Source organism: Macaca nemestrina, chromosome 11 (assembly GCF_043159975.1).
Source record: "Macaca nemestrina isolate mMacNem1 chromosome 11, mMacNem.hap1, whole genome shotgun sequence".
In the NCBI taxonomy this organism is placed as follows: Eukaryota; Metazoa; Chordata; class Mammalia; order Primates; family Cercopithecidae; genus Macaca; species Macaca nemestrina.
Genome location: NC_092135.1, coordinates 128,623,336 through 128,646,423, shown reverse-complemented (window position 1 = coordinate 128,646,423; position 23,088 = coordinate 128,623,336). Strand labels below are relative to the sequence as shown.

The 23,088-nt window shown below is 38.9% G+C and overlaps 1 protein-coding gene across 10 annotated transcripts in view; it reads right to left on the bottom strand.

Moving 5' to 3' along the window:
* Nucleotides 1–23,088, bottom strand: part of LOC105473951 (SP100 nuclear antigen) — a 132,364-nt gene that overhangs the window by 5,709 nt on the left and 103,567 nt on the right. Inside the window, exon 25 of one of the 10 annotated variants that reach the window (XM_011728198.2) lies at nucleotides 19,640–21,592. The exons of 8 other annotated variants lie outside the window; for them this stretch is intronic. In XM_011728198.2, the coding sequence (XP_011726500.2) occupies nucleotides 21,068–21,592 (525 nt within the window). In that variant the 3' untranslated portion in view covers nucleotides 19,640–21,067. Of the gene's footprint in view, nucleotides 1–19,639; nucleotides 21,593–23,088 lie in introns of those variants that run through there. One more of the 10 variants, XM_011728199.3, reaches the window with a different exon arrangement.

The window sequence follows — 23,088 nt, the reverse complement described above, 5'->3', positions numbered from 1 at the left end:
TCACTCACTGAATCAGAAGCCTAGGGGTAGGTCCCAGCCAGCTGTGGTCTACCAAGTCCTTCAGGTGGTTCTGATGGAGCCTACGCAATTGTGGCAATTGTGACTGAACTGCATTGCACTACAGTGACTCACAACTTTGCTTGTGCTAGAAAAACACAAAACACTAGAGGAGCTTTGGAAACACCAATTCTCAGGCAGCATCTCAGACCAATGACATCGGAATCTTTGTGGGTGGTGGGGGCGGGATCCCCAGGTGATTGCAATGTGCAGCCAAGGTTGAAAACCCACATTACAAAGTGGTTTCTCCTCAGTAAGGGCTGGGAGGTCATAACTAGAGTCATTAATAGCCTACAAGTTTGCCTAGGAAAGTTTTTGAAAAGGGATGAGGACTTCCTTGCTGGAAGAGTTGCCTTTTCCTTTTCACAGAGGGCTTGGCTGTGGGCTGTAAGAAATGGCCTTATGGGTCTCCCTTAGTTTCATCAAACAAGTTGTGCAGACCCCAGAGATGAGAGCTGTTTGACTACTGAAGGTTCTCATCTCCAGCAGAGAAGTGGAAACAGTGTGGATCGATCTAGATCTTGCTAGGGAAGTGCATTGGCTAAGAAAACAGAGGGCATGGCAACCTCTTTTCTATCCCCTCTCAATTAGCGTCTTGTACCAGTCTAGCTGCATGGCATTTTTGTTTTGAGACAGGGTCTCACTCTGTCACCTAGGTTGGAGTGCAGTGGTGCGATCACAGCTCACAGCAGCCTCAACCTCCTGGACTCAAGTGATCCTCCCACCTCAGCCCCTGGAGTAGCGGGGACTACAGGTGTGTGCCACCATGCCTGGCTAATTTTTGGTATTTTTTTGTGGAGGTGGGGTTTTGCCATGTTGCCCAGGCTGGTCTCAAACTCCTGGGTTCAAGTGATCCTTTTGCCTCAGCCTCCCAAAGTGCTAGGATTACAGGCATGAGTCACTGTGCCCAGCTTACATGGCATTCTTATAGTGAAACATGCTCCTTGCAGTTTTGCAGAAGGCTGATCCTGCCTAAAATGCTCATCTCATTGCAATGAAAGGAATCAAAATGTGACTTTGTTTAGACAGGGAAGTCACCCATGATTTTGTTACTGAAATACCAGGGGTTCAGCCTAGGTCCTGCTGCTTGCCACACAGAAAGCCAATCACTGAGACAATGAGTATTGCCAAGGAAGAAGGCTTTAATTGGGTACTGCAGCCAAGGAGATAAGAGATCAGTCTGATATCTGTCTCCCTGACTCACTAAAGTTAGGGGTTTATATAGCAGAAATGTATCTACATGCAGGGAAGCAGGAATTAGGGAGTGGTAAGGAGGAGGAGTCGGTTAACAGGAAGCAGATAGTTGGTTAGGCAGTCATAAGGGGTGAGGAGTCTGGCATCTCATTGTCCAAATACAGTGATCTGGTGAGTTTCAGTCCCTTGATATTACGTGGGAGGTCTGATGGTTGGTTTCCTGAGAAAGAACTCAGATAAGACAAATGCAACTCTCTCAAGTTTCAAGACTGAGAGGGTCAATTTCTATGTTTATTCAAAATAAACTGTAAAAATCAGATTTACGGGACAATTGGGTTCATTTCAGTGCCCCTTTTCTGTTTATCAATTCCTCAGTCATGGGGAACCTGGTCATCAATCTTTCTGGCTGCTTTATGCTAATGAGGAGTGTTGTGGGTAGCTCCATACCATGGGTGACCCACATAGCCACCCAGAAATCAAAAGTTAACTGAATACTATAGGTTTCTTCTGAAATACACTCTTTTTCTCTCCAGTCTCCCGCTTTCACTAAAGACAAATCACAGCAGGACCAACCTACCTGCCAAATAAGCTTCAGTCCCATATACTTGGCTTGTTTACCCACACAAAGTGCAGCAAGAACCATTGTCCATATAGGCTATCTTAAACTGGCTTTGCTGGAACCTCTCACAAGGCCGTTTCAGTCAAAGCCCTGGGAAAATGACCAGTTCTTCCAACTGTGTTTTATTATAAAAGAAAACATATTCTTTTTTTTTTGAGATAGAGTCTTGCTCTGTCACCCAGGCTGGAGTGCAGTGGTGTAATCTCAGCTCACTGCAAACTCTACCTCCCAGGTTCAAGTGATCCTCCTGCCTCAGCCTCCCGAGTAGCTGGGACTACAGGCATGCACCACCATTCCTGGCTAATTTTTGTATTTTTAGTAGAGACGGGGTTTCACCATGTTGGCAGGCTGGTCTCAAACTCCTGACCTCAAGTGATCTACCTGCCTTGGTCTCCCAAAGTGCTAGGATTACAAGCGTGAGCCAATGCGCCCAGCAGAAAACAGATTCTTATTAAACATATGCAAACACATTGCCATGAATTAATAATATTCACAATTAGCTTATGAATTCTGGAGAAATTAGGCACGGAGAGAAATATGCCTCAAATTTAGTTTTCAAGAGTAATGCTCTTCTCAATTGTTAAAGGCAGCAATGTTTCAAACAAAAAAAATCCATAAGAAATTATTTCTGGCCTCCATTTGTTCAGTGTATGCAACTAACTCCTGCTCTGCTTCATATTAGGTTAGTAAACTTTATGAACATATCAGTTTTTCAATTAGTTTCTTGGACGTTTTCTCTCTCTAATCTAATAGAACAACCTCCAAAGTCATCAGAAACCTTCATTAAAGAGTCCTTTTCATGAACTCCCCCAAAGAAGCAAACCATGGACTGTAGCTGATTATAAGTTACTTTTTGAGAAGAATCAGTGTAAAATAATAATTGTAGATGTCAAAAGTCTTAAGCAAGCCATAGTTAAAGACACAGTTGACGAGGAAATTTGATTATTTCTGTGACATATAACAATTCAACATAATAAACATAATTATTACTGATGACATATATTAAAACATGAAAGAATTTTAGGAATCTCATACAATCCTGGAACATATATTAGCAACACATCTATATAAACATAAACCCAAAGAAGTTAAACACCACCTCAGATGTGACAATGCTTTCTGCATAATCCTAATGTAACAAATAAGCCAATAAGTCTAATATGTCTCTCTTGAACTTCAGGGAAACTAAGATGCAAAAAAGTTAGTTTGAGGTCAAAAAGACTGAATTTAGAACTTGAAATTTTTACTCTTGGAAAGTCTGTCAAATATCGAAGTTTTAAGACATTTGATATTACAAAATAGGATCCACAGGTCACTGTAAAGTAGTCATTGATTTAGCCAAGAAGATGAAACAAAACCTTTACCCTTTTATAGAGAGTAGACTCAGTTTCCCAAACAATGAAACCTAATAAAGACAGCATGAGGCCAACTAAATGTCTCTCTTTCCTCCTGTTTTCACCCTTTAGTTATTCAAAAGGTAAATAAAAATCTTTCATTATCTCTCACATGAAAATTTTGTTCAAAAGAGAAAACCAAATTTCACCTTTGCATTGTGTATTATTAATATTAAAAGTCATTTTTAAAACCTTATAAACAATTTTAATTTTAATCAGTTTGATCCTAACATAAGATCTCCAGAAACATTTTACAATTTTCTATTAAAGATCAGATTAATGCTCCAAGAAAATGCTATTGTTCTGACACATGGTCCTAGACACCGGCCTCGTATCAGTGTGCTTTTGATATTAACATTTAATTTATAGAAAAACCTCAAATCTCACATGTCCACGTCTTCCATGACAGTCCCTTGGCCTAGACGGACTGAATAGTTTTAATTTCTGGCCCAGTGTCTCATGAAAGCAGTTCATTTTGACTGTCATTTTCTCCTAGGTCTGAAGATGAGGCTTTAACTAGGGCAATGTTTAAGATACAGCAGAAGTAGGTGCCTGTTTTAGACCCAGAAGTCAAAGCGCTGTAACTTAACAGCACGAGGATTAGTTAAGAGGACATTTATGCTGCAGAAAGTCCTATCATTCTCTGTGACATGTCACAAACACTGTGATTTAGTGTCCAGTAGTTATTACTGCCTATAGCACTTCAAACCATTGTATTAAAGTATTTAGGTTACTCCTTGCATGTATCTAATTGCTAGCATTCTGGTGACAGAACTGTGACTAAAAGCATAAAAAATGGGATAGGTCCTATTTTAAACTTATCAAAGTAAGACAATGAACTTTTCTCTCCATCATTAAAAAATGGTAAATGTAAATATCAGTTTTGGAAATTTAGCATGAGGATAAATAATATCCTTTTATTTAGATACTATGCAACAAAACAGGGGCAAAGTGAGATTAAGCACATACACAGTAATTTCTTTTCAGCTATTTTAAAAGAGCTTCAGGGCCGGACACGGTGGCTCACACCTGTAATCCCAGCACTTTGGGAGGCCGAGGCAGGTGGATCACATGAGGTTAGTTGTTCGATATCAGCCTGGCCAACATAATGAAACCTCCTCTCTACTAAAAATACAAAAATGAGCTGGGTGTGGTGGTGGGTGCCTATAATTCCAGCTACTCGGGTGGGTGAGGCAGGAGAATTGCTTGAACCCAGGAGGCAGAGGTTGCAGTAAGCCAAGATCGCGCCACTGCACTCCAGCCTGAGTGAAAGAGCGAGACTCCATCTCAAAAAAAAAAAAAAAAAAAAAAAAAAGTAAAAGTAAAAATAAAGAGCACTAGCATACATTTCCATGACTGGTAATATAGTACTGACAACTAATTAGGTAACTTTCTTATCAGTTACGGTACTGACAACTGATTAGGTAACATTCACCACTACACTCTTCAAACCAGTGAAACACTTGTGGATATTTTGTTTTCAAGTACACACATGAAAGACTCAACAGTGATAGAAGGCTTGGGATCAAAACTCACTAGTCTCACATCTTTTTTTTTTTGTTACTACTTAATCCAAGTGAATGTAACTTAATTTTAATAATGGTAAAGATAACTAAAGTAATTTGAGAGAAATCCCAATTAGTATAATTTCCTTAAGGATAGGCCAATATTTTGTGAACATTAACACTTTGTATCTGTATCACAGTTTTTCCTCATTAAAGGAAAAGATCTGAAACCAAGTCAAATTATTGATTGAATTAAATTACCTTGGAAATAAACACCATTTAAACATTTCTGTTCTCACCTACTTTTCAAATAACAAAATAAAAAATGTGCTATTACTTTTCAGAACTTATATGTCTTTTATTTATTTATTTATTTTGCTAGGAACCTTAAAGCTCTTATAGCCCTCTAGATCATTAGAAGTAAGCAAAACCATCAAATTTTAAATGGTTGGTGTCCTCTATTAATTTTTGGAGGCTTGACAAAGGTAGATTGGGAAGTTTGGATAAATAGAGAAAATAATGAAGTTGGAAATGTATAGGAAAAAAAATGACTATTCATAGAACCAAATAAAAGCCTTCCATTAGAAACTAAAAAACAAAAATTTATATATGTATATATAAGTAAAATCCAAAGGAGAACAAACAGAAAATACATGAAAATTAGGAGCAAAAACAAATAAATAGGAAACCAACCTCCAATTTTTCTTCTACTCAGTTTACCTTGGAGGCTATAGTATTACTCAGAGCCTAAAAACATATGATGAATATTTTGTTCCTGATATACAATTAAATGTCCTTAGGTCCACCACATGTACTATATGTTTTGTACAATTGAGAAACTCACTTTAGGTATGTAACTAGCAAGTACTTTAGTGCTAGTACCATCTATGCAGAATAGCCAATAGAATGTGAAGCAATGCAAGCATGTATGTGATATTTGGCTCCACACTACATCTGACTTCATGCTTAATTATATTGAAAAAAGAACTGCCAAACTGCGAATGTATTTCTTTTTAAAAAAATTTATTTATTTTTCTTTTTTCTTTTTTTAATATACTTTAAGTTTTAGGGTACATGTGCACAATGTGCACGTTTGTTACATAGGTATACATGTGCCATGTTGGTTTGCTGCACTCATCAACTCGTATGTTAGGTATTTCTCCTAATGCTATCCCTTCCCCAGTCTCCCATCCCCCTACGGCCCCTGGTGTGTGATGTTCCCTGCCCTGTGTCCATGTGTTCTTGCAGTGCATGTGTTTAGAATGATGGTTTTCAGCTTCATCTGTGTCCCTGCAAAGGACATGAACTCATCCTTTTTTATGGCTGCATAGTATTCCATGGTGTATATGTGCCACATTTTCTTAATCCAGTCTATCACTGATGGACATTTGGGTTGGTTCCAGTCTTTGCTATTGTGAATAGTGCCACAATAAACATATGTGTGCATGTGTCTTTATAGTAGCATGATTTATAATCTGTTGGGTATATACCCAGTAATGGGATCGCTAGGTCAAATGGTATTTCTAGTCCTAGATCCTTGAGGAATTGCCACACTGTCTTCCACAATGGTTGAACTAATTTACACTCCTGCCAACAGTGTAAAAGGGTTCCTATTTCTCCCCATCCTCTCCAACATCTGTTGTTTCCTGACTTTTTAATGATTGCCATTCTAACTGGTGTGAGATGGTATCTCATTGTGGTTTTCATTTGCATTTTTCTGATGACTAGTGGTGAGGAGCATTTTTTCATGTTTGTTGCCTGCATAAATGTCTTCTTTTAAGAAGTGTCTGTTCATATCCTTTGCCCACTTTTTGATGGGGTTGTTTTTTTCTGGTAAATTTGCTTAAGTTCTTTGTGGATTCTTGATATTAGCCCTTTGTCAGATGGGTAGATTGCAAAGATTTTCTTCATTACGTAGGTTGCGTGTTCACTCTGATGATAGTTTCTTTTACTCTGCAGAAACTCTTTAGTTTAATTAGATCCCATTTGTCTATTTCGGCTTTTGTTGCAATTGCTTTTGGTGTTTTAGTCATGAAGTCTTTGCCCATGCCTATGCACTGAATGATATTGCCTAGGTTTTCTTCTAGGGTTTTTATGGTGTTAGGTCTAATATTTAAGTCTCTAATCCATCTTGAATTAATTTTTATATAAGGAGTAGGGAAGGGATCCAGTTTCAGCTTTCTACATATGGTTAGCCAGTTTTCCCAGCAACATTTATTAAATAGGGAATCCTTTCCCCCATTTCTTGTTTTTGTCAGGTTTGTCAAAGATCAGATGGTTGTAGATGTGTGATGTTATTTCTGAGGCCTCTGTTCTGTTCCATTGGTCTAGATGTCTGTTTTGGTACCAGTACCATGCTGTTTTGGTTACTATAGTCTTGTAGTATAGTTTGAAGTCAAGTAGCATGATGCCTCTAGCTTTGTTCTTTTTGCTTAGGATTGTCGTGGCTATGTGGGCTCTTTTCTGGTTCCATATGAACTTTAAAGTAGTTTTTTCCAATTCTGTGAAGAAAGTCATTGGTAGCTTGATGGGGATAGCATTGAATCTCTAAATTAGCTTGGGCAGTATGGGCATTTTCGCGATATTGATTCTTCCTATCCATGAGCATGGAATGTTCTTCCTTTTGTTTGTGTCCTCTTTTATTTTGTTGAGCAGTGGTTTGTAGTTCTCCTTGAAGAGGTCCTTCACATCCCTTGCAAGTTGGATTCCTAGGTATTTTATTCTTTTTGTAGTAATTGTGAATGGGAGTTCACTCATGATTTGTCTCTCTGTTTGTCTGTTATTGGTGTATAGGAATGCTTGTGATTTTTGCACATTGATTTTATATCCTGAGACTTTGCTGAATTTGCTCATCAACTTAAGGAGATTTTGGGCTGAGACAATGGGATTTTCTAAATATACAATCATGTCATCTCCAAACAGAGACAATTTGACTTCCTCTTTTCCTAAATGAATGCCTTTTATTTCTTTCCCTTGCGTGATTGCCCTGGCCAGAACTTCCAACACTATGTTGAAGAGGAGTGGTGACAGAGGGCATCCTTGTCTTGTGCCAGTTTTCAAAGGGAATGCTTCCAGTTTTTGACCATTCAGCATGATATTGGCTGTGGGTTTGTCATAAACAGCTCTTATTATTTTTGAGATATGTTCCATCAATACCTAGTTTATTGAGAGTTTTTGGCATGAAAGGCTGTTGAATATTGTCAAAGGCCTTTTCTGCATCTATTGAGATAATCATGTGGTTTTTGCCTTTGGTTCTATTTATGTGATGGATTACATTTATTGATTTGTGTATGTTGAACCAGCCTTGAATCCCAGGGATGAAGCTGACTTGATCTTGGTGGATAAGCTTTTTGATGTGTTGCTGGATTCATTTTGCCAGTATTTTACTGAAGATTTTGCATCGATGCTCATCAGGGATATTGGCCTAAAATTCTTTTTTTTTTTTTGGTTGTGTCTCTACCAGGCTTTGGTATAAGAATGATGGTAGCCTCATAAAATGAGTTAGGGAGGATTCCCTCTTTTTCTATTGATTGAAATAGTTTCAGAAAGAATGGTACCAGGTTGTCTTTGTACTTCTGGTAGAATTCAGCTGTGAATCCATCTAGTTCTGGATTTTTTGGGTTGGCAGGCTATTAATTATTGCCTCAATTTCAGAACCTGTTATTGGTCTATTCAGAGATTCAACTTTTTCCTGGTTTGGTCTTGGGAGAGTGTATGTGTACAGGAATTTATCCATTTCTTCTAGATTTTCTAGTTTATTTGCATAGAGGCATTTATAGTATTCTCCGATGGTAGTTTGTATTTCTGTGGGGTTGGTGGTGATATCCCCTTTATCATTTTTTATTGCATCTGTTTGATTCTTCTTTCTTTTCTTCTTTACTAGTCTTGCTAGTGGTCTATCTAATTTGTTGATCTTTTCAAAAAACAAGCTCCAGGATTCATTGCTTTTTTGATTTTTTTTTGTGTGTGTCTCTATCTCCTTCAGTTCTGCTCTGATTTTAGTTATTTCTTGCTTTCTGCTAGCTTTTGAATTTCTTTGCTCATGCTTCTCTAGTTCTTTTAATTGTGATGTTAGGGTGTTGATTTTAGATCTTTCCTCCTTTCTCTTGTGGGCATTTAGGTCTACAGATTTCCCTCTACACACTGCTTTAAATGTGTCCCAGGCCGGGCGCGGTGGCTCACGCCTGTAATCCCAGCACTTTGGGAGGCTGAGGTGGGTGGATCACGAGGTCAGGAGATCAAGACCATCCTGGCTAACACAGTGAAACCCCGTCTCTACCAAAAATACAAAAAATTAGCCGGGTGTGGTGGCAGCGCCTGTAGTCCCAGCTACCTGGGAGGCTGAGGCAGGAGAATGGTGTGAACCCGGGAGGTGGAGCTTGTAGTGAGCCAAGATCGCACCACTGCACTCCAGCCTGGGCGACAGAGCAACACTCTGTCTCAAAAAAAAAAAAAAAAAAAGTGTCCCAGAGATTCTGGTATGTTGTATGATTCTGGTATGTTGTATCTTTGTTCTCATTAGTTTCAAAGAATATCTTTATTTCTGCCTCCATTTCATTATTTACCCAGTAGTCAAGAGCAGGTGGTTCAGTTTCCATGTAGTTGTGCAGTTTTGAGTAGTTTATTAATACTGAGTTCTAATTTAATTGCACTGTGGTCTGAGAGACAGTTTGTTGCGATTTCTGTTCTTTTACATTTGCTGAGGAGCGTTTTACTACAAATTATGTGGTCATTTTTAGAATAAGTGCGATGTGGTGCTGAGAAGAATGCATATTCTGTTGATTTGGGGTGTAGAGTTCTGTAGATGTCTATTAGGTTCACTTGGCGCAGAGCTGAGTTCAATTCCTGGATATCCTTGTTAACCTTCTGTCTTGTTGATTTGTCTAATATTGACAGTGTGGTATTAAAGTCTCCCATTATTATTGTGTGGGAGTCTCAGTCTCTTTGTATGTCTCTAAGGACTTGCTTTATGAATCTGGGTGCTCTTGTATTGTGTGCATATATTTAGGATAGCTAGCTCTTCTTGTTGCATTGATCCCTTTACCATTATATAGTGGCCTTCTTTGTCTCTTTTGGTCTTTGTTGGTTTAAAGCCTGTTTTATCAGAGACTAAGATTGCAACCCCTGCTTTTTTTTTTTTTTTTTTTTTTTTTGCTTTCCACTTGCTTGGTAGATCTTCCTCCATCCCTTTATTTTGAGCCTATGTATGACTTTGCATGTGAGATGGGTCTCCTGCATACAGCACACTGATGGGTCTTGACTCTTTATCCAATTTGCCAGTCTGTGTCTTTTAATTGGGACATTTAGCCCATTCACATTTAAGGTTAATATTGTTATGTTTGAATTTGATGCTGTCATTATGATGTTAGCTAGTTATTTTGCCTGTTAATTGATGCAGTTTCTTCATAGCGTCAATGGACTTTACCATTGGCATGTTTTTGCAGTAGCTGGTACCAGTTGTTCCTTTCCATGTTTAGTACTTCCTTCAGGAGCTCCTGTAAGGCAGGCCTGGTGGTGACAAAATCTCTAAGCATTTGCTTGTCTGTAAAGGATTTTATTTCTCCTTCCCTTTGAAGCTTAGTTTGGCTGGATATGAGATTCTGGGTTGAAAATTTTTTTCTTTAAGAATGTTGAATATTGGCCCCCACTGTCTTCTGGCTTGTAGGGTTTCTGCTGCGAGATCTGCTGTTTGTCTCATGGGCTTCCCTTTGTGGGTAACTCGACTTTTCTCTCTGGCTGCCCTTAACATTTTTTCCTTCATTTGAACCTTGGTCAATCTGACAATTATGTGTCTTGTAGTTGCTCTTCTCGATGAGTATTTTTGTGGTGTTCTCTGTATTTCCTGAATTTGAATGTTGGCCTTTCTTGCTAGGTTAGGGAAGTTCTCCTGGATAATATCCCGAAGAGTGTTTTCTAACTTGGTTCCATTCTCCCCATCACTTTTAGGTACACTAAACAAATGTAGGTTTGGTCTTTTCACATAGTCCCATATTTCTTGGAGGCTTTGTTTGTTTCTTTTCATTATTTTTTCTTTAATCTTGTCTTCTTGTTTTATTTCATTAATTTGATCTTCAATCACTGATATCCTTTCTTCCACTTGATTGAATCAGCTATTGAAGGTTGTGCATGCGTCACGAAGTTCTCATGCCATGGTTTACAGCTCCATCAGGTCATTTAATGTCTTCTCTACACTGTTTATTCAATTTATTCTAGTTAGCCATTCATCTAACCTTTTTTCAAAGTTTTTAGCTTCCTTGCATTGGGTTAGAACATGCTCCTTTAGCTTGGAGAAGTTTGTTATTACTGACCTTCTGAAGCCTACTTTTGTCAACTCATCAAACTCATTCTCCTTCCAGTTTTGTTTCCTTGCTGGCAAGGAGCTGCAATCCTTTGGAGGAGAAGAGGCACTCTATTTTTTGGAATTTTCAGCTTTTCTGCTCTGGTTTCTCCCCATCTTTGTGGTTTTATCTACCTTTGGTCTTTGATGTTGGTGACCTACAGATGGGGTTTTGGTGTGGATGCCCTTTTTGCTGTTGTTGCTATTTTTTTTCTGTTTGTTAGTTTTCCTTCTAACAATCAGACCCTTCAGATGCAGGTCTGTTGGAGTTTGCTGGAGGTCCACTCCAGATGCTGTTTGCCTGGGTATCACCAGCAGAGGCTGCAGAACAGCAAATATTACTGCCTGATCCTTCCTCTGGAAGATTCATCCCAGAAGGGCACCCGCCTGTTTGAAGTGTCTGTGAGCCCCTACTGGGAGGTGTTTCCCAGTCAGGCTACACGGGGGTCAGGGACCTGCTTGAGGATGCTCCATTCTCAGAGCTTGAATGTCTTGCTGAGGGAACCACTGCTCTCTTCAGGGTTGACAGACAGGGATGTTTAAGTCTGCAGAAGCTGTCTGCTGCCTTTTGTTCTACTATGCCCTGCCCCCAGAGGTGGAATGTATAGAGGCAGTAGGCCTTGCTGAGCTGCGGTGGGCTCCGCCAAGTTCGTGCTTCCATGCCTTTGTTTACATTGTGAGCTGCTCAAGCCTCAGCAATGGTGGACGCCCCTCCCCCCTCCAATCTGCAGCATCGCAGGTTGATCTCAGACTGCTGCGCAAGCACTGAACAAGGCTCTGTGGGCATGGGTCCTGCCAAGTCAGGCATGGGAGTGTATCTCCTGGTCTGCCAGTTGCTAAGAGTTTGGGAAAAACACTGTATTTGGTCAGGAGTGTGCCGTTTCTCCAGTATACCGTTAACCAGACTGATAGTCTGTCACTGCTTCCCTTGGCTAGGAAAGGGAAATCCCCCAACCCCTTGTGCTTCCCGGGCGAGGGGACACCCCACCCTGCTTCAGCTCACCCTCTGTGGTCTGCACCCAGTGTTCAACCAGTCCCAATAAGATGAACCAGGTACCTCAGTTGGAAATGCAGGAATTACCCATCTTCTGCTTCAATCTTGCTGGGAGCTCCAGATCAGAGCTGTTCCTATTTGGCCATCTTGGAGTACCAATGTATTTCTTCACAACACTTCTTAATTTACTAATTCACCTTCATCAAGACTAAGAGCTTTAACTATGAGCAATGTTAATTAGTCAAGTTTCTCCAATTTTCTATCAGGTTTTAAATAATATTTTATTATGTAAACTTTTTCAACTTACTGTTTTTTTCTGTATGATCATGAAGACAGACACACAGAAAAATGGAAAAAAACTACCTATGGCTTACACAGACCATCTATGATGTGCTTGAACTGTCTGTTTTGTCCTAAATTTTCTTTTTCTTTCTTTTAAAAAAATAACAAGTCATTTTACTTTAGGACACAAATTTAACATACAAGATCCTTTTTCATACAAAATTATTATCTTTTCTTTGTAACCTTCCTTACCCAAATTACATCTTGATATCCATAACTCTCTTTACATCTCTCTCCTCTACTTACTGGTTCCTTTTTACCTTGTTTCATAAATAATCTTTTCAAGCCCATAATTTGAAGTAACCTTCAGATAACCTCTGAATTAGACAAAATTATTCTTTTTCTCAATAAAAACACATCTTCTTTGGCACATTTCGTATAGAGAATTACATATTAACTATTTTAGTAATGTTAAATTTTAGTGAAAACCTAGGAAGCAAGAAATCCTGAGTTGTCTATCAGATACTAGCATTTTATAGATGAGAAACATTCCATAATTTTTAGAAACATGTTTCCCCATATCATAACCTTTTTTTAATTGGAAATTACCAGACATCCAATGAGCATCCAAAATGACTTTAAGATTTTAAATTACACAAAAACTTTATCTATAGCACTTACCCATTTATATTTTATTTATTTTTAGTAGTTTCTGAGATTATTTATGCATCATTTCCTTGTTAACCATTTTATAACCTGTGAATATCAAATGTTCACCTAAGTAAGAACTTTAACTACATGGGTATTTTCACCAATAACTCAGAAGATTCAACTGTTTTCATTAAATCAACAACATTAAATTAGTCTTGCTTATTAAAAGAAAGATCATTTTGTTTTGGCTGGGTTTATACTTTTTTTTTTTTGAGATGGAATCTCACTCTTGTTGCCCAGGCTGAAGTGTAATGGTGTGATCTTTGCTAACTGCAACCTCTGCCCCCCAGATTCAAGTGATTCTCCTGCCCCAGCCTCCTGAGTTGCTGGGATTATAGGCACCTGCCACCATGCCCAGCTAATTTTCTTTTTTGGTATTTTTAGTAGAGACAGGGTTTCACCATGTTGGTCAGGCTGGTCTCAAAATCCTGACCTCAGGTGATCCACACGCCTCGGCCTGTCAAAGTGTTGGGATTACAGGCATGAGTGACCATACCCACTGGTTTATAGTTTTATAACCTTCTGTGCCAAACTCTGTCACCTCAAAATATCTAGCAGAGACAAACATAAAACCCAGATAGAAATATATGCTGACAATTCTGAAGACATTTCTATTTTTATTTTACTAATAATTATTTTTTGAGGTGGAGTCTCACTCATGTCACTCAGGCTACATTGCAATGGCATGATCTCAGCTCACTGCAACCTCCACCGCCCAGATTCAAGTGATTCTCCTGACTCAGCCTCCCGAGTAGCTGGGATTACAGGCACCTGCCACCATGTGTAGCTGATTTTTAAATTTTTAATAGAGACAAGCTTTCTCCATGTTGGCCAGGCTGGTCTCAAACTTCTGACCTCAGGTGATCCGCCTGCCTTGGCCTCCCAAAGTGCTGGGATAACAGGTGTGAGCAACCACATCTGGCCTATTTTACCAATAATTGTAAAGCCAGATTGTTTATTAAAGATTTTCTTAAGTCATATGAACTTGAAAAAAACTTTGAACTTAATTAATGAATATTCTTTTGTGTTTGTTTGTTTATTTATTTATTTATTTATTTTATAGAGATTGAGTTTCACCATGTTGCCCAGGCTGGTCTCGAATGTCTAAACTCAAGTGATCCACCCGCCTTGGCCTTCCAAAGTGCTGGGATTATAGGCGTGAGTCACCATGTCTGGCCAGCACTTTTTTTCAATAAGCCAATTTGCTGGCATAACATATAACATAACAAAGGTACATATACATAAACACATCTAAACATGTATACACACAAACAAAGATCTAGTTGCTTTTACTTCAGAATTATAGCCGTGAGATAGCAATACAAACTCACCAGTCTACAAGCATGTTCACATAGCTAAACTTTGCCCTGATAGGTTATCCAGTGAAAGCTGTGAACCAAAATTTTGGGTGAAGCAGTTTTCATGGCAGTTTGATTTTTAAAGTCCAAATCTCCCCAGACTCCAAAGAAACACTGGGGCCAGCATTTTGGGAGGCTGAGGCAGGTGGATCATTTGAAGTTGGGAGTTTGAGACCAGCTTGGGCAACATGATGAAACTCTGTCTCTGCTAAAAATACAAAAATTAGCTGGGCATGGTGGCGGGTGCCTGTAATCCCAGCTACTTGGGAGGCTGAGGCAGGAAACTCCCTTGAACCCAGGAGGTGGAGGTTGCAGTGAGCCGAAATGGCACCACTGCTCTCCAACCTGGGCAACAGGGTGAGACTGTCTCAAAAAAATAAAGTAAAAAAAATTTTTTTAAAAAAGTAGAACACTGGGGCTGGGTGCCAGTGGCTCATGCTTGTAATCCCAGCACTTTGGGAGGCTGAGGTGGGCAGATCACGAGGTCAAGAGATCGAGACCATCGTGGCTAACATGGTGAAACTCCATCTCTACTAAAAGAAAAAAAAATACAAAAAATTAACCGGGAGTGGTGGCAGGCGCCTGTAGTCCCAGCTACTCAGTAGGCTGAAGCAGGAGAATGGCGTGAACCCGGGAGGCGGAGCTTGCAGTGAGCCGAGATGGTGCCACTGCACTCCAGCCTGGGTGACAGAGCGAGACTCCGCCTCAAAAAAAAAATACAAAAGTTAGCTGGGCGTGGTGGTGTGTGCCTGTAGTCCCAGCTACTCGGGAGGCTGAGGAGGGAGAATAGCTCGATCCTGGGAGGCAGAGGTTTCAGTTAGCTGAGATCATACCACTGCACTCCAGCCTGGGTGACAGTGTGAGACTCTGTTTCAAAAAAAAAAAAAAAAAAAAATAGAACACTGGGGCCAAAAAGCACTAAAGGAGAACATCACACACTAAGCAGGACCAACTCTGCTTAGAATAGCAGCTTAAAAGCCTGGTTACATGGAACTCCATCCCACTTTCTCATTTAGGAATAAACTCCAGATTCCAAAGAATATTGGGGAAAACAGTATTATGAAAGAATATCAGTTTATCAAAATCTAATTTACCATGACTATATTGACACACACACAATCACCAAAACACAATGATCCATCTGCTGCCACAACAAACAAGCCCCAAGACTGTCCCAACTAAAGTAGTCAGGGTGTTTTCCTCTCTGCATTGATTGGGCTTTTTCAAGCTGCAAACAGAAATTCCTTTGGAATTTCCCAAATCAAGAGGAGCCAATCCCACTCTCTGGTACCTGCAATGAACACTCAGTTGCTGGAACACACACACAATTACAAACAAGCCATCAAGAAAGTCCATATCAAAACAGTCAGGATGCTTCCTTTTCTCAGTCATTTGGGATTTTTCAACCTGCAAATGGAAATTCCTTTAAAATGTTCCCCAGTAGAGAAGAGCAGATATTGCTGTCTGGGCCCACAAAGGACACTCATCTATCCAGAGGCAGATGTAGAATTTCAAAGGCTATTCTTCCTAGGCAATCAGGAATGTGGTTTGGGCACATAGCAGCAGGGCCAGAGAGAATCCAAAACTCACCTCCAGTCAAAACTGGGTGGGCAGCTGCTTAGGAGGGCCTCTGAGACTTGTGGCCCATGGCAGCCAAGCCACAAACAACATGTTTACTGTCAGGAAACCAAAATCTGTTGTTGAAACACCCTGATCCAGGTCCAGCTGCTCACTGCACAGAAAGCCAATCACTGAGACAACAAGTATTGCCAAGGAAGAAGGCTTTAATCAGGTGCTGCAGCTGAGGAGATGGGAGATCAGTCTCATATCCATCTCCGTAACTGACTAAAATTAGGGGTTTATAGGGAAGAAATATAACTACATGCAGCAAAGCAGGAATTAGGGGTAAAGAAGAGGAGTATGTCAACAAGAAGCAGGTAGTCAGTTAGGCAGCCATTGGGGGTGAGTTATCTGGGTTGCATTGTCCAGATGTGGTGACCTGGTAATTTCAGTTCCTTGATACAGTTTGAGAGGCCTGATGGTTGGTTTCCTGAGAAAGGACCTCAGATAAGACAAATGAAACTTTCTGAGGTTTCAAAACGGGGGGGTCAAGTTTCACGTTTATTCAAAAGAAACTATAAACATCAGTTCTATAGGACAATTGGTTAAGTTTCAAGTATGGCTGACCCCCTTTTCTCTGCATCCACATGGCAAGCAGAGAAAGGATAGTGAAAACCTACAGGCCACTTTTGACAGTTTAATTTAAAAGTAAACAGGCTTCCAAATGAACCTACCTTGGGAAGGTCTTGTGATTCATGGTGAAATCCTGTTCCTGAATCTCATGATGAGATCCTCAAGTTGTTGACACACTGATTAATGCATACCCCACTGACCCTGAAAAGGGTGCTGACTTATTTCTGAATCATAAAATTTTACTGATTGTCTTGCATAAAGACATTTGAGCCTGTATGTTACAATCTGTATCCAACGATTGTAACCTCTCTATTGTATCCTTCAATGAGAAAGGACAATTCTGGTGTGAGGAGTCCCTCTTCCTTCTCCTGACTCTACCTATAAAATCATTCCAACTTGTAACAGACTCTGGAACACTCTCAACTTTGTTGGTGTGTTTTCTTGGATTGATCCTCACATTTGGCTTTCAATAAACCATTTTCAAATTCTTCCTTTCTCAACAGGCTTAATTTTGGTCAACATTCTAGTGTAGTTGGCAGAATTTTGGAGTGACCTCCCTGGACCACATAGAGTGGCTTCCAACCTTTGTGCAGGTACTGGTAATGAACACATAACACATTGTGTTCCTGAACTTGGATGCCCTGGCTGGGTGTTGCAGACGAGTTCCTCCCAAAATAAATGAACTTCTCATCGTGGTGGAAGTTCTGGTTTTTTGAAGCTGGTTTTCTCCTTGACTAGACAGGAGTTTTTGTTGAATCCTAGGGTAGCATAAAATAGGAGCTCTGTGAATTGTTTCTCTCAAGGTTTTGAATGGGACAACCTTTCCTTAGCTTTCTCCTTTTTGAGTGCATGAGGGAGGGCACTCTTGCTCTGAAGTTAAGAAACCTTCTCTGTCTACAACCAAGTGGTTTTTAGGAAACCCAAAACAGCAGAGGTATCAGGGCATACCCCCACAACATGGAGCAGTCTCATAGGAAAATCCCCACACTGTTAACTTTTTGCTCAGCTGGCAGGCTTCATAAAAACTGATTATCTCTTGCCCATGAATACCCTGAAATTTCTTTGGAGGTGACTCTGGAATCAGAGACATGTAAGAGAATCTTTTCAGCCTATTGAGTGAAATTTTGGGGAACAAAAATTCAAAACCACCACACTTGATCCACTATATTACTTGTTTCATTCAAAACAACCAAGATGGGAAACAGCACCAGCTGATTTGATATGCAACACTTAGGGTCCTTCTTCTTGCAAGTACTTAGATAAGTGGACCCATGTAACCCAGGATGGTCATAAGCAGCACTGGCCAAAATGGGGATCTTTTGAAAATGCCTAAGCTGATGTATTGCCATGCACAATTGGAAAAAGCTGGTTTTAGAACCAGACAAATTGACTTACTTCCAATAGCAGTGAGATGCTCCTAAAAGAAATCCTGGGGGAAAAAAATGGCCTTCATTGAAGAGATAAGCAAAAGGCTGTCTCACACTATTTCTGATTTGAAAAAGACTTCAAAAGCTTTCTCCCTTTCATTCCAATTGCTTCTCCTCCTTCTACCCCTGTGCCTTCATATTCTTCCTTAAATGAATTTATTCCTTTCTACTTGTCCTCTTGGCTCCCATCTGTCTCTTAGGTAGAGATTTTTGCAATGTCACAATACACACATTTCCTTCTCTCAAAAGGGGGAAAACGTATTTACATTTGGAACAGAAGGAGCAAACAGAACAACTAAAGAATGAAAATGAAACAAAATGATCACAATTATCACCAACATTTTTTTCTGACCCAAGACTGATGAATGACACTGATGAGTTATTGCAAGTTTTGCTGGATCATTTATGCTCCCAATCTCCTGCTGACATTGGTAAAACGTATTCAACCATCCCCATTAAAGTGGAAGTAAACCCAATTAAACCCTTTATCCGATATCAGATAATACCCTTTAAATGCCCTGCTGGACTTCACAGTCCCTTGGAGATGTAAAACTTCATTAGCCTTATGGAAGGATTAAATTCTTTCTCTGTGCTTTAAGATACAAATTTGCTACACTCAGTAAGGGCTTCGGTCATGCAGGACAGATAACTTTAACTTGTACCATTTTGAAAGGCACAATTTAATTCAACCCTCCTTTTAAACTAGTGAAATTTACCTGATTCATGACCAGAATTTTAAAAGCAGAGCTATAAAATTTCTATGTAGTACCAGATTGACTTATAAATACATTAATGCTCAGGAATTAGTAGTCCCAAATATCTAAGTTCACATGACTTGAATAAATCTTTTGATAAGTATGACTGATTAAATATTTTTGCTTTAATAAAAACAACTATCTTCTGAGTTATCAGCAAAATACTCATATATTTAACTTTAAGGTTCTTTCTTAAGTGAACATCTGATATTCACAGGCTATAAAATTGGTTGACAGGAAAATAACTTGAAATGATGACTAGCTTTGTCTAATATATCAGTTTTCATAAGTAATCTAGGTAAACTGTTAAAAATAAAGTAAATGTAAATGGAATAAACATATATAAACTTTTAATGTAATTTAAAATCTTAAAGTTTTGCTAAATTAAACTCAAAAATAGATGCTTATTAAACATCTAGGTCAATTCCAAGTAAGATAAAAAATGTTTTTGTTATGAGAAAATGTTTCTAAAAATTATAAAAGAGTTCTCATTTGTAAGATACTGTCATGTGACAGACAATTCAAGATTTCTTGTTTCCTAGGTTTTCAATAAAATTTAAAGTTACTGAAAGTTTAAGCATTCTAATTAATATATATAATTCTACATTTAAAATGTGTCAAAAAAGTAAGATGTGTTTTTAATGACAGAAAATTATAAGAAGGCATAAAAATATGTTCTTTCTGAGAAAAAGTAATTGTGTTTAATTCAGGGGTTATTTAAGGTTGTTTTAAAGTAATGAGCAATATAGAAAGGAACCAGTAAGAAGGAGAGAGAAAAATGAAAAAATTTATGAATATTTTTGGTAAGATAGGTTAAAAGAGAATAATTTTACATGAGAAAAAAGTCTTGTATGGTAAATTTTTTGTTCTAAAGTAAAATGTCTAGTTATTTAAGAAAGTACAGACAAAAGCAAAAAGTCCAAGCATTTCATAAACAGTCTAAGTCATAATAAGGTTTGTGAAAAGAAACCCTATGAAATAAATTTTGTATATGATCAAGTTAGCTACAATGAAAAGGAAATTATAAGTCTTTCTAAAGATTGAGATTTGATATTAAAACTACACTGATAAAAAACAAAAAATTTGGTCCCCTATGTTAGAACAAGATTTGCTTAAAATATTGCTTTGCTTTCAATAAAATTAAAAGAGATACTGATTTTTAATTCTAAAATCTCTTTCTTTTTAAAACTTTTTTTTTTTTTTGAGATGGAGTCTCACTCTGTTGCCCAGGCTAGAGTACAGTGGTGCAGTCTTGGCTCACTGTAACCTCTGCCTTCTGGGCTCAAGCGATTCTCCTGCTTCATCCTCCCGAGTATCTGAGACTACGGGCACATGCCACCATGCCTGGTTAATTTTTTGTGTATTTTTAGTAGAGAGAGTTTCACCATGTTGACCAGACTAGTCTCAAATTTCTGACTTCAGGTGATCCGCCTGCCTTGGCCTCCCACAGTGCTGGGATTACAGGTGTTAGCCACCGCGCCTGGCCCAAAACTTATTTTTATTAAGATAATTCCTGTATTGTCTTTACTACGTTTTTGAGTACTCAAGAAAACATTCTTATGGCAATGGTTATTTGCACAAATTCAATAATAATCTGTTTCTTTTGTAACAGGACAGATTGGAAACACTGATTATTTTACCAAGGCTTTGACTAGGGTGTCGTATTTTCAAGTATGACACCATTGTTTTGAGGGATTGAGATTGGCTTTGTAGAACCAATAGACATGGAAGAAGACCGACCTGATACGTTGTCTACACAGTTCCCTCATAGAGTTTTTAAAAAAATTTTATTTACTTAGAAGCATTCAGAATGTCAACAAAACAGCTGCAACTGTTTTTTTTTTTTTTTTTTTTTTTGCAATTACAGCATGGTATTCAGTTAACAGAACAGCAATTATTTTATATAAGCTGCATCAGAGACAACTGAAGATGAAAAAACTACCATCCTCATATAAAACTAATTTGTGCTGTGCACTAACAAGAATCTGCTTTAAATTTCCATGCCAATTTACAGCCCCCATACTGTATCAGGCAAGGTTAGCGGCTATTGAAAATACCACCAGGACAGGGCTCTCTAAAGACACATTCGGTAGTGGTTAACTATACAAAAAAAGACAGCGTGCAGTTTAAAAACAAATGTTACACAGTCTTGCATTTAAGTTTTTTTCTTTAAAGGGAGTGAGTTGTGTACAGGTGGCTTAAATGCTTTGTAGATAAGAAAAAAATTGCGCTAGAACCAACTTATTCATCATCATCTTCTTCTTCATCTTCATCTTCTTCCTCTTCCTTCTTTTTCTTGCTTTTCTCAGCCTTGACAACTCCGTTGTTTGCTGAATTAGGCTTTCCTTTAGCTCGATATGCAGCAATATCCTTTTTGTATTTTTCCTTCAGCTTCGCAGCCACCTTTTTATAAAACTGCTTGTCAGCTACAGCAGTGTTATTCCACATCTCTGCTAGTTTCTTCACAACATCATCAATGGACAGGCCAGGATGTTCTCCTTTGATTTTTGGGCGATTCTTAGAGCAGAACACGAAAAAGGCCAAAGGAGGACGCCTGGGTGCACTGGGATCCTTGAACTTTTTTTTCTCCCCTTTAGGAGGGATACAGGTTTTCATTTCTCTTTCATAACGGGCCTTGTCTGCCTTTGCCATATCTTCAAATTTTCCTCTCTCTTTAGCAAAAATGGTCTTCCACATCTCTGAGCACTTCTTAACAAATTCTGAGAAGTCGACGGAAGCATCTGGGTTCTTCTTCTTATGCTCCTCCTGACAAGTTTGCACAAAAAATGCATATGATGACATTTCGCCTCTCAGCTTCTTAGGATCTCCTTTGCCCATGTTTAGTTATTTTTCCTCAGCAAGGTACAGAGTCGCCCAGTGCCTGTCCAGCTCTCACTTGCCCCAGCACTGTCTCTATGGAGCTCAATGTACTGCAATCCCTTGTAGGTGTTTTGACCTCGTGTTAAGTAATGTCCCTTCCTGACAGGCCCAGAAACTTTGAGGTATTTGGAGGACTTCAAGAAAGGAGGAATTTACCCAATTATTACAAGTAGTAGAGGCACGATCTGATGATAAATCCTTGACTTGGCTTTCTATCCTGAAGAAGCTTTTAAAAGTTTAATCTAGGCTGGGTGCGGTGGCTCACACCTGTAATCCTAGCACTTTGGGAGGCTGAGGCGGGTGGATCATGAGGTCAGGAGAATGAGACCATCCTGGCTAACACGGTGAAACCCCGTCTCTACTAAAACTACAAAAAAAATTAGCTGGGAGTGGTGGCGGCGCCTGTAGTCCCAGTTACTCGGGAGGCTGAGGCAGGAGAATGGCGTGAACCCAGGACGCGGAGCTTGCAGTGAGCAAAGATTGTGCCACTGCACTCTAGCCTGGGTGATGGAGCACGACTCCATCTCAAAAAAAAAAAAAAAAAAAGTCTAATCTAAAATGTCTAATAAAAAAAGGAGCCTATATGGACAATCACTATTCCTGCTGCCTTTTACATAAATAATCAGGTCAAACACAACAAGGCTAAAACTTATATTGCAAATAAAATTGACCTATGATTTTTCTTTGGCAGAAAAGGGAGATTGAAGAGAGAAAAATTATCTTTCAGAAGAAAATTATAGCGTAGTTGTTACTAGATTCTAGTCCGGACCATTGTTTTTGAGTTTCGAAAATTACTATTTACTTGCAATTTGGACTTAATTATTTCCTGGCTATAGTAAGTCTCTAAAGCAGAACCTGGATTTAATTTTCTTTCTTAGTTGGCTCCCTAATGGAATAGGGTTTTTCCCCCCCACTCTAGTATACAAATTCTCTTTTTGATTTTAATTTTTGTGTGCATTATATTTCTACTATTCAAATTACTGATGCTATGAATCTCTCATTGTTTTACTTCTTCCAAGAAAAGTAAAATTATGAAATTCTGAAGACTAGAGATGATTCAGCAAGCAACAGCAACTATAAGTTGATGACTTGTTCATTTGGTTACTCTTAGGACTAATTTCTTTATTCTATTGCGGTTTTCAAGTTGTTGTGATTATAATATTAGGTTGGTGCAAAAAAGTAATTGCGGTTTTCACCATTACTTCTGGTGGTAAAAACTGCAACTTCTTTTTTTGTGCCAACCCAATAATAAACATAGTTTATTTTCTTGGCTATTAAGTCACTCATGATTTGCATTTCTGCTTGCTTTAGATCAACGGCTAAGGCCAAAATACTGATTTCCCAGTGAGATGATTTATCATTCGGGAGAATAGCATGTAGCC